Raw genomic sequence first — 12,629 nt, 5'->3', positions numbered from 1 at the left:
CCAAGCCCCTTTGTTAACTGTGGCCCCAAACGCCCCCTGATCATTACCAACCAGCTTCCTGACACCAAATTCAGCAAAAACACTACCCCATGATCACCCTATCATGCCCTAACCAGTCACCTAAAGCCAAGCCTCCAGCAAGAATCTGGTTTGTCTTGAGGCTATAAAAACTGGCTACTAACCCACGGAAGTGTCCCCTCTCCCTGGTCTGTCAGGAGGCTGGCCTGCTGCGCTCGCAATGCCCACGTTATCTCTGCTCTGTGTTCTTAATAAACTCACTCCCTTCTGAAAGGCTCTGTGTCTGGAAATTCTTTTCCAATCCACACTCAGCCTGCCATAAGAGTGTTTAAGGTCTGTAAGTGTAATTTTTAAAAATGATGGTTTGCTTTAATTGACTGCTGTGATAACGTGAACAGAACATCGCTAGCTAAGAGCTGTCCTATGGTTCCAGGATCCTGGGCTCCTAAGCTGTACTCATGTCAAATGGTATGACCACAAATACCCCAAATCTTATCGTTAAGTATAGACTTTTGCCCTAGAACACAGACTTATATATCACGTATTTGTGACTATAGGGTTCAGACCATGGCTCTTAAGTAAAACAAGACTGCAGCAATCAAAGCATGGAAGTGAGGACATTTCGACTTACTGATCCGAGCCACCTTCCCAGCACTGTACTTGCTCAGGGATGGGTGGAGTTGACAGTATCACACAAGAAACCAGAAGGCTGAGTTTTAGGCTGGACCCTGGCCTAGCCTGCTGTGAAGACTCCGGTGAGTTCTTTTCACTTCTGGGCTTCCTCTTCTACGTCTGAAAAACGCGGTGTCTTAGTTCCACCTCCAGCTCTGAAATTCTAGCACCCTGTGATCTGAACAGTGAACGTACACTGGGGGCTTTCGACGATAAAGGCACAGGCACTTTCCACGTAACGCGTCCTGTAACCTACACAGCAGTCCTATGAGCAGGCACCGTGATGCTGTTCCATTTTGAGATGAAGCAGGTGAGGCTCAGTGAGGCCACTAGCGTCTCTCGGTCACACAGCTGGAAAGAGGAAGAGGCAGGATGTGCGGCCAGGCAACTTGTTCCCGATCCCAGATTCTTGAGGTCATATGAGTCACAGGGTTTCTTGTAATACGACAGGCTGACAAAAGGCATGGCACAGGTCTACAGAACTGTCATTTTGCAAAATTTCAAGCATCTAAATATCTGTCTGATTAACAAGACTTTCTCTTTCTGGGTGATCAGCATGGACTTCTGGGATTGAATGTTGCTATGGCAAATAGCAACCAGAAAGACCTTTGTAGCAAATTAGATAAGTGTGCACTAGAAACAACGCTTGTTTAGATCAGCAGGGTTCAAGAAACCATCCAAATGGGTGTTGATCTGAGCACCATAATGAAAGAACAATATTGAAAGCAACATCTGTTTTCCCAAAGTGAGGTGATCTGGGAAAGCAGCATAAAACCAACCAAGCCATACAACTACGGAAGCAAAGGCTCTCATGTCGTGTGGAGCGTCCATCCCTGCCTGGGCCCAGAGCCACAGTCGGGAGCTTCTCAAACTTTACTGCACATACGAGTCACTGGGTGGAGGGGCGGGGGCGGGCGTGGGTGTTAGTAATGAAGATTCTGGATCTGTAGGTCTGTGTGGGCCTGAGACTCTAATGTGCAGGGAGTTCCCACTGAGGTGTGTGTAGCAGGAAAGTGGACCACACTTTGTGAGTGAGTAAAGAGTCTTGATGGTCTCAGTATCTGTAGAACTCAATTCTGCACCCCTTGATTCTGGGTTTCTCATCTCAATTTCATCGAATACTCTCACCTGGATATTCCCTGAGGGCTCTAAAGTTCAATATTTCTAGTGATGGCCTTTCTCATTCAGCCCTGCACTGAGCTTCTACTTGCAGGGTCAATGGGAAAATAAAACGCCCGCCTCCCAAGCCCCCAAACGCAGACCTCTGCCATGGGAGAGCAGGGGCCCAGGCCTCTTCACGCATTTTATGCAAAGATAATGGTGCTGTGTCCACAGGTAATACTGCCTGAAGACAGACAACTTGCAGGAGAGTGCGTGACATTCAAGGCTTTCTACTTTGGGCAATATCGCTTTGAGACTCACTTGCCAGGGCAATGGTAGGCTGGTTATGGTACTAAGATGGACCATAACCCAATACTTTCATAGCTTACAGGCAGGGTGGGTATCAATGATCTAGATGAGCGCTAACAGGGTAACCACAGGCATATGCAGCAACTGAAATGCAGTTCCTCCGAATTGAAAACACGTATTATATTTTGACGACTTTGTATGAACAGAAGAATGTAAAATATGTTAACTGATTTTATATTGATTTCACATTAAAATGACCTATTGGGTTACAGAATGACATACCAGAATTTTAAAAGATACATGCATCCCTATGCTCAGAGCAACATTGCTTACAACAGCCAAGACATGGAACCAATCTAAACGCCCATTTATAGAGGAATGGATAAAGAAGGCGTGGTACATTCACACAGTGGACTACTACTCAGCCATAAAAAGGAATGAAATAAGGCCATTTGCAGCAACATGGATGGACTTAAGAAATGATCACACCAAGTGAAGTCAGCCAGGCAGGGAAAGGTAAATACCATATGGTATCACTTCTATGTGGAATATAAAATAATGAAATTAATTTTACCTGTGGCTACCAGAAAAAATTAAACTACATCTGTGGCTTGCATTATATTTCAGCTGGGTAGTGCTGATCTAACCCTTTGCTAGTCAAACTGTGGTTCTCAGACCAGCAGCATCAGCATCAACTGGGAGCTTGTTAGAAAGGGAGAATGTGTCCTCACCTCAGACCTACTGAATCAGAACCTGCATTTTTACTAAATCCCAGATGATTCTTGTGTACTTTCTGGTTAGAGAGGTTCCTACAACATATCACAGTCAGTGTTCAGGCTGCTGGTATTCATGAGTGACATGCTGAAAGGGTACTATGCTTGCTGAATTTTCTAGGGCAACATTCTAGCAAGCAATGGAAACTTTCTTTAAAATTTAAATTAAATTATATAATTCAAAATATATATCAAAATGACATTACACATGAAAAATTATGTGCATCACACATGTCCATATGGGAATGGAAGGAGGTTGTGTCATGGAGGATACCTTAGTTATTTCTGGATTTTCAGCCACCATGTATGTGAAACTGATGTTCACCAGATCTGCACCACTGCAGACACAAACTATCCGCCCTTCCAGATCATTTTCTGATTTGCCAAGAGCTTCAAGAGCAGCCAAAATTTTGGGATCCTAGAGAGGTTAACAGATAGGGAAAAATACATTAGATCACAGAGCATAGAAAAAGAAACTACATTTGATGTAAAAACATCCAGTAAAGCAAATTCTTCTTTGTATCTAAAAATGTCCAGATATCTAGTGTTATTCTAAAACTCATATAGGTAAAATCTATAACACTACACATTACTGGAACTCACCTGGTAAGAAAGGTACGATACAGTTATTGATTTAGAAGGTGGGGAGGCAGGGTCCTCCTTTCAATTGAGAGTTCTAGTTATTGGAGGACGTGAACTATGGCAACAGGACTCAAAGGCTCTGCCTGAGACCTGACTGTGTCTGCAAAGGTCAAAGGGGTTTCTCACAGAGAACAGTCACTGGGGATTCATGCACACATGCAGGGCATTGCCACAGTCAGCAACCTCAAGTTGTTAAAAAGTGAGATTGAGTCTTTCAATAGCCTGGACACAAAGAATGAACACGTGCATCTCCAGGAGCCCTGGCCTCCTCATTTGGAACGAAAACTGCGTAAGTTTGCCCTAATTAGCAAATAAAATAGTGGCTTTGTCCTCTGAAAGAACTCAGGGGAAAATGCCAAGGTAGTTACACAGAGATTTTAAACTAACATTAAAGAGGGTCACTAACAAAAACCAAAAACAAAGTGAGGAACATCATTTTGTTTTGAACATCTAAAAATCTGTAAACCTGCAGAAAAGGGAATACAGGCTGTGCTGGAATATTCTAGGAAAAACCCATCTTTTAAATTCCTGGCGCAAATAGCTTTTCATTCAAACGAATCAGTCGCTGTGAAGAAGGCTTATGTATGTGCTCTGCCATTCTTTTTCTCTCAGAGGCAAACTGAGCCTTCAAGGTGAGCCGGGGTCTGCGTGCACAGGTGCACAAATATGGGACTACCCGAGTCATCTAAATTTCCACATCAGCCATGGACCAGAAGTGACTCACTGTTTGCTGAAAAAGAAGGTGGGGATAGGGGGAAGGTGTGCTTGCCAGATTAATTTCTGAGTTAAGGGAACAGTTTGTTTCGATGCTCATATCACACCAGAGTCATAATTTTCAAAGGTTAATAACAATTTCTAATATAATTAAACCCAATGCACTCCAAATCACCCAACCATTACAGATGAGATTTCTAAACTGTATCTGTTCTTCATTTCCAGCTGATGATTTGGGGGCACTAATGGGCCTCCCTGGTGGCTCAGTGGTAAGGAATATGCCTGCAAGGCAGGAGACAAGGTTTCGACCCCAGGTCAGGAATATCCCCTGGAGAAGGAAATGCAACCCACTCTGGTACTCCTGCCTGGGAAATGCCATGGAAGAGTAGCCTGCCAGGCTACAGTCCTTGGGGTCACAAGAGTTGAACATGAATGAGTGCCTAAACATCAGCTGAGGGGTTACACAACAGTCTGTGTCTAGAAGAACAACAAACACCAGGCGTGGGTACCTTTGGTGTGGCTCCCAGCCGAACACTGTTGATGAGGGAACATTCTAGCACCTGGCCTTCCTGCAAAGAGAGCACATAACATGGCAGTGAGTCTAAATTCTGCCAGACCCACAGCACAGACAGGTGATTCGCAAATGTTTGTGATGATGAAGGCAACGCTAATTGGAGTGAGGCAGAAGCAGGATTAAAAACAAGTAATAACAACACTAATAATTTTCAACAATCAAACATAGTCAAGATATTTTCAAACCAAACTTTGGTCCATTCACGTGTGAGAAGTAAAACCAATACACTGACACTGGGTTGTGGTGAAGGAAAGCGCAGTGTTTACTGCAAGGCTCTAGACAGGGAGAACGCGTGGCTCTCGCTCTAAAACCCTGAACTCCCCAAAGCAAAGGGTTTCAGCAAAACAACTTTAAGGGGCAGCTGAGGCAGGGATATTGCCGGGTATACAATCAGCTAGTGCACAGTTCTCTGACTGGCTGATGGTGAGATAACATGGGGGTTCACAGGGGTGAACACTACTAATCCTGAGGCTCCAGGAGGCTATGTCCTTATGGTCATCAAGTAATTAAATGCTTCCACTGGGTGGGGGGTTTAGGATCTGTGAAATAACTCAGGAAATGTGCATCAGATATGATCCAGGAACTTCAGAGAGGAGCTAAAGCAGCGGACATCGGCGAGGGGTCTGTTCTGGGAAGGCCACAGAGCATCCTGCCTGGTTGCAGAGACCCCAAACATTCCATTCTGTATGTATATATATACACACACATATATGTAGAATGCAACTCTGAAAAAGTACAAAATGTTACTTTTATATATTTAATACTGTGATTACTGCCATGTATATTATTAAATATATGTGTGTACATGAAATATCAGTGGGACTATACTAACTTAAACTCTGATTCTACTCTTCAGAAATTCAGCTCAGAGGTTCACAAAATGTGGACGCTGTGCCATGTGCTAAGGACTGGAAAGTGCCCTTAAATGCACCTCTGAGACTTCAGCTTGAATACCTCTCTTCTGGGAAATCTTTCTAGCTCCCAAGATTTAAGTCAGACTTGCCTGCCTTTAAGCTCTTGTAACCTGACCTTCTCTTTCACAACTCTCAATGTCTTGTAACTTTCTTTCTTTCTTTTGGATGCCCGACTTTGATTCTCGGCTGGAATATATAAGGATCACATCCTTGACCATCACTATGTCCCCAATGCCTGGCACACGGAAGCACATTTTAAAAAGTCTTGAATGAATGAGTAAGTGTGGGGTCCGTGCCTGCAAGGGGCTTTTGGTCACTTGTGGAGAAATGAAATGCCTTCACCCCGAGAGCAAAAAGGAGCAACTTATTTTTATGCCATACCTTGCCTTCACTTCTCCAGGTCAGAAAGAAGCCAAATTCATCTACTTTGAAGAGGCAGTTGGGTTCAAACACAAAGGATTCCTGTGAAAAAGGAATGTGTTGATATGCATGACTCACACCATTTTGAATCTAATAAAAATGCAAATATCTTTTAGCATCTAAACAAGAGACAAATGCATCTTGAATCTAATGACCACATTTCTCATTATATTATGTAACATTTTCATTTTGAAAATTTCTTGCATTCATTTTTGCATTGAAAGACTGATCAGTTTTATACAGCATCTTCCTTTAAGGCAGTTTTAGAACAAAACACACTAATGCTCTGAAGGTAAATAGAGGGGAAGTTTTCTCTAACTTCTCAGGAAAAAGAGCTCCCGAAAAGAAGGACTCCCGGGATTCAGCCAACTGGGCTCACTCCATACAAGAGGAATTGTTGCTGGTATCTAACATAATATCAGAAATCAGGAGATAGTTTTTTTTTTTTTTAATCACTGATTTTTTTTTTTTTTTTGTCTACAGAATTCAGCATTCAGAGGTTTACTCAGATAACTCCTGAGCTTTCTGCTTTAGTATCCAATCTCATTGGGTGTTCCATAAACCAGGACTTCAGCAAGATTTTGAGCTACTCAAAGCGTAGTCCTGGGAGCAGCAGCATCAACCTCACTTGGGAGATTGACTGCATTGGCGGAATCTAGGGCTCCAGGCCAGACAGACTGAATCAGAGTCTCTGGGGTGGGAACCAGAAATCTGTGTTCTAACAAGCCCTCCAGGTGATTCTAATACACAGGAAAAATCTAAGAACCAGTGCTGTGGACATCAGTATCAGATCAAGATGGAATGTTAGCCAAATGCAGGGGCCCCACAGCAGCTAAGTTGTATTTCCCAAAGGATTCCTGGTCTAGCAAGAAAGCACCATTGTTCTTAAAAACTTCAGGCAAGTTCTATGTCAATGATAGCAAAAGGGCCCCCAGGAAATGAACCCAGATGCCCTCTGCCCTCTGCCTGCATTACATCAAGACTTGGCACTCACATGTCAACAAATCCACTTCTCGTGACCTAAAGGACTTGTCCTCCTAGATAACACTGCTACAGGAATTGCCTGGCAAACATGAACAGTGTGTGACTTCAAACAAAGAGAGAGCAATCACTGGATTAAGATTTTAAGCATACTCCAGACTCTCAATTCAAAACTTATTTTTCTAAATTTCAAGGAAATAGCAATATTTATCAAGGTAAATCCAATGTCAATGTTACATTTTAGAGTCCCAGGAGCCCTGAACAAAAATTTGTGTCGTTTTCTGACAGGTGAAGACTTATCATGTGCAAGCAGTCACCGCGATGAATAAGATGAAGGAAGGGCATTATGTGACTTTTGTTTATGGAATAAAAATCCAGTTCTGCCACTTATTATTTACTTTCTCCAACAAGGACTCTAAGTCTCAGAATCCTTATCTAGGAAATATTTACACCTACCTTTTAGGGAATGAAATGAGGTGATAAAGGCAAAGCACTTTTACATTTTACCATGAATGTGAGTCACGCTGTTACACAGTTCAGCAAGTGGTAGCTACCAGCCTTTATCCCTAGTTCAAGTTTACATTTGTGGTAGCAAATTACTAACAATGTGAATTTGTCAATACGTAACGTTTTCGACCCACAGAAATGCACTTCTGGATGGTTCAGCTTTTTAGGAATGGTTTGACCCAGAAGTGGACCCTTTCGATGGGCCTTAGAGGATGAGCAGCAGTTATCCAGGTGAAGCAGCATGGCAGGCATGCAGGACTGCTGACAGCAGGGGCTTCGGAGGAGGGGATGTGCTAGGCCCACCTGAAGGGGATGATGGAGATGAGGCTAGACACATAAATAAGGCTAGATCGAAGGGTGGGGCACATCATACAAACAGGTATTAAACGTAACCCCGAAGATCTTGAATCATCACTGATTGAGAAACGAGAATAATCAAACTATGAGGATGAACACACTGTAGAATACTTTCCAAGCAATATCTTAACGGTAATAAAGAATTTCACTGTTCAAAGTATGACCTAAAATGGCGTTTACAGAGTAGACCTACAATGAGTCAGCTACCATCATTATTTATTTATGTGCACCCGATCCAATTCCAAATAGGGATTTGGAATGATCTAGGAAATATACATGATAAATAAGAATGAATTTCCAGCTTATTTTCAGGTGGAACTTACAGTTCCTTGGCCTCCTTAATGGCAAAGTTTTTTCCTTTCTTCCTCTCTCAGTTACTTAGTACCCTCTGACTTTACCATTACTACCTGGGAATTTGGATTCCTAACATCCAATTCTTCGATCATCTGATGCTTTTAATCCCTAGCGCTATAGTCTTCACTCTGCTATATTAATCTGAGTTCCTACAACTTCCTACTTATTAATCCTGCCTACCTCTTGCTAACCACCAGGTTTCCCTTGCTTTTACTTCCATCCTTGTCTAGTTTATTTCCGTGGCCCAACATTACAATCACTTCCTCACAGACACCTTCAACTTCTATGTCTCATGTTCCATTTTCATGGCCAAAAAACTAAGTCCATCCTGTCCATTTTTTAATCACTAAATTTGATGGAGAAAATCACAAAACTGGATTGTCTGGCTTTGGTTTAAATTCAAGATTATAAACTTAAAATGGATACTCCACATGACTTTCAACCTTATAATTCTTTCTTTTAAAGTTCCCCACCCATCAAAAGGATTATCTCAGTGCTTCTCAAATTCCTTACTCCTAGCCGATCACTGAGCTTCATTGATTAAATACAGGAAACTCATCATATGAGAACTTCCTCCATCCTTCCTCCTAATAACGTATGCTTTCGCCCATCAAAGGTCAGTCCCTCTGCTTCTGCTCCAGATTCCATCCTCTTTCACCTACACAAGGATTTCAGTCTCCTATGAATCATCATCTGATACACATCAGTTCTCTCTGTGAGATCATTCCTATCAGCACCCAAATAAGTCCCAGCCACCCCCACCTACGCCTTCACTTACTCCATCATGTCTCTGATCCATTCTAAGGGCATAGTATCTTGAAGAGTTTGTCTTCAGCCACTATCTCTACTATTTCTCTTACATACCATTTCTGACCAATTCCATCGGCCCTCTGTTCCTCCCACTTGCTAATATTTTTCTGCCAGGTTTACTGTGACTCACCTTCATGCTGCCATATGCAGGGCACACTTAGATTTGCTCTCCTACATGTTCAACATTACAACTTCTTACAAGATCCACAGAAGTCAGCTCTGGGGATTATTATCTATGTTCTGAGACCTCCTTTAATGCTAAAGCTTTAACACCATCTACTTCCTGATGACTACCAAATTTATAGTAGCAGCCCTGTCCTCTCTGGGTTCTCAGTTCAGACATCTAACTCTCTTCTTGACTCCTTCACATGAATGTCTACAAATTAGCGTATCCATAACCAAATTCTTTATTCCTCACCCTTTTCCCCCCAGCCTTTCCATTACAAGACATTCTGGGCTCAATACTTGTCACTAGTGTCCTGATTTACTGAAACTACAATCATCCTTGAGTTTCCATTAACAAGTCCATTTTCAGAGCATGCATCTCCACCACCACCACCTTGGTCCAGAGCATCACCATCTTTTTCATAGATTGACCAACTGAGTTCTACTCTTTCCTTCATAGCAGCCAGACTGATTCTTCAAATAGTGAAGCCATTTAATAGATCCCCATCATATTTAGGAGAAAATCCCAACTCCTAACTTGAACGGTTTTATGAAGACCTACAAGACCTTTTAGAACTAACACCCAAAAAAGATGTCCTTTTCATTATAGGGGACTGGAATGCAAAAGTAGGAAGTCAAGAAACACCTGGAGTAACAGGCAAATTTGGCCTTGGAATGCAGAATGAAGCAGGGCAAAGACTAATAGAGTTTTGCCAAGAAAATGCACTGGTCATAGCAAACACCCTCTTCCAACAACACAAGAGAAGACTCTACACATGGACATCACCAGATGGTCAACACCAAAATCAGACTGATTATATTCTTTGCAGCCAAAGATGGAGAAGCTCTATACAGTCAACAAAAACAAGACCAGGAGCTGATGGTGGCTCAGATCATGAACTCCTTATTGCCATATGCAGACTGAAATTGAAGAAAGTAGGGAAAACCGCTAGAACATTCAAATATGACCGAAATAAAATCCCTTATGATTATACAGTGGAAGTGAGAAATAGATTTAAGGGCCTAGATCTGATAGACAGAGTGCCTGATGAACTATGGAATGAGGTTCGTGACATTGTACAGGAGACAGGGATCAAGACCATCCCTATGGAAAAGAAATGTAAGAAAGCAAAATGGCTGTCTGGGGAGGCCTTACAAATAGCTGTGAATAGAAGAGAGGCGAAAAGCAAAGGAGAAAAGGAAGGATATAAGCATCTGAATGCAGAGTTCCAAAGAACAGCAAGAAGAGATAAGAAAGCCTTCTTCAGCGATCAATGCAAAGAAATAGAGGAAAACAACAGAATGGGAAAGACTAGAGATCTGTTCAAGAAAATTAGAGATACCAAGGGAACATTTCATGCAAAGATGGGCTCGATAAAGGACAGAAATGGTCCTCGATAAAGGACCTAACAAAAGCATAAGATATTAAGAACAGGTGGCAAGATTACACGGAAGAACTATACAAAAAAGATCTTCATGACCCAGATAATCATGATGATGTGATCACTAATCTAGAGCCAGACATCTTGGAAAGTGAAGTCAAGTGGGCCTTAGAAAGCATCACAATGAACAAAGCTAGTGGAAGTGATGGAATTCCCCATGAGCTGTTTCAAATCCTGAAAGATGATGCTGTGAAAGTGCTGCACTCAATATGCCAGCAAATTTGGAAAACTCAGCAGTGGCCACAGGACTGGAAAAGGTCAGTTTTCATTCCAATCTCAAAGAAAGGCAATGCCAAAGAATGCTCAAACTACCACACAATTGCACTCATCTCACATGCTAGTAAAGTAATGCTCAAAATTCTCCAAGCCAGGCTTCAGCAATACGTGAACCGTGAACTCCCTGATGTTCAAACTGGTTTTAGAAAAGGCAGAGGAACCAGAGATCAAATTGCCAACATCCGCTGGATCATGGAAAAAGCAAGAGATTTGCAGAAAAACATCTATTTCTGCTTTATTGACTAAGCCAAAGCCTTTGACTGTGTGGATCACAATAAACTGTGGAAAATTCTGAAAGAGATGGGAATGCCAGACCACCTAACCTGCCTCTTGAGAAATCTGTATGCAGGTCAGGAAGCAACAGTTAGAACTGGACATGGAACAACAGACTGGTTCCAAATAGGAAAAGGAGTACATCAAGGCTGTATATTGTCACCCTGCTTATTTAACTTACATGCAGAGTACATCATGAGAAACGCTGGACTGGAAGAAACACAAGCTGGAATCAAGATTGCCGGGAAAAATATCAATAACCTCAGATATGCAGATGACACCACCCTTATGGCAGAAAGTGAAGAGGAGCTAAAAAGCCTCTTGATGAAACTGAAAGAGGAGAGCGAAAAAGTTGGCTTAAAGCTCAACATTCAGAAAATGAAGATCATGGCATCCAGTCCCATCACTCCATGGGAAATAGATGGGGAAACAGTGGAAACAGTGTTAGAGTTTATTTTGGGGGGCTCCAAAATCACTGCAGATGGTGATTACAGCCATGAAATTAAAAGATGCTTACTCCTTGGAAGAAAAGTTATGAGTAACCTAGATAGCATATTCAAAAGCAGAGACATTACTTTGCTGACTAAGGTCCGCCTAGTCAAGGCTTTGGTTTTTCTTGTGGTCATGTATGGATGTGAGAGTTGGACTGTGTAGAAGGCTGAGCACCGAAGAATTGATGCTTTTGAACTGTGGCGTTGGAGAAGACTCTTGAGAGTCCCTTGGACTGCAAGGAGATCCAACCAGTCCATTTTAAAGGAGATCAACCCTGGGATTTCTTTGGAGGGAATGATGCTAAAGCTGAAACTCCAGTACTCTGGCCACCTCATGCGAAGAGTTGACTCATTGGAAAAGACTCTGATGCTGGGAGGGATTGGGGGCAGGAGGAAAAGGGGATCGAGGATGAGATGGCTGGATTTGGTGATGGACAGGGAGGCCTGGTGTGATGCGATTCATGGGGTCGCAAAGAGTCGGACACGACCGAGCGACTGAACTGAACTGAGCATGGGCTAAAAGGTCCCATGTAATCTGGGTCTTAGAGCCCTGATCACACATCATTTCCTATCTATGTTTTCCTTCTTGTTCACTACACCCATCAGTATTCTTGTCCTTAAGGGGACTTCTTAAGCTCTTCTAGCCTCAGGGCCTTTGCTCTGGCTATTCCTCCCTCCTAGAAGTCTCTTCCTACTGTCTTTAGCTTCTCTTCATCCTACAGGCCTCACTTTAACTTTCCTCTCTTCAGAGGGGATATTTCCTTGACCTCCCTAGTAGGTCTCTCATTTTATTTTCTAAGATAGCATCTTTTTTTTTTTTTAATTTTTTTTTAATT

General features: G+C 42.4%; 1 protein-coding gene across 42 annotated transcripts in view; it reads right to left on the bottom strand.

Annotated features, from left to right (window-relative positions):
- The window catches only part of PLCB4 (phospholipase C beta 4), a 474,866-nt gene that overhangs the window by 153,682 nt on the left and 308,555 nt on the right, over positions 1–12,629 (bottom strand). For all 42 annotated transcript variants that reach the window (XM_060397119.1, XM_060397124.1, XM_060397137.1 and 39 more), the window contains 3 exons: positions 6,099–6,179; positions 4,739–4,798; positions 3,148–3,291 (listed from right to left, as the gene is read on the bottom strand). In XM_060397119.1, coding sequence (XP_060253102.1) covers positions 3,148–3,291; positions 4,739–4,798; positions 6,099–6,179 — 285 coding nt within the window. The remainder of the gene's footprint in view (positions 1–3,147; positions 3,292–4,738; positions 4,799–6,098; positions 6,180–12,629) is intronic.

The sequence above is a fragment of the Ovis aries genome, chromosome 13 (genome assembly GCF_016772045.2).
Source record: "Ovis aries strain OAR_USU_Benz2616 breed Rambouillet chromosome 13, ARS-UI_Ramb_v3.0, whole genome shotgun sequence".
NCBI lineage: Eukaryota > Metazoa > Chordata > Mammalia > Artiodactyla > Bovidae > Ovis > Ovis aries.
This window is presented reverse-complemented; position numbering and strand designations above follow the sequence as displayed.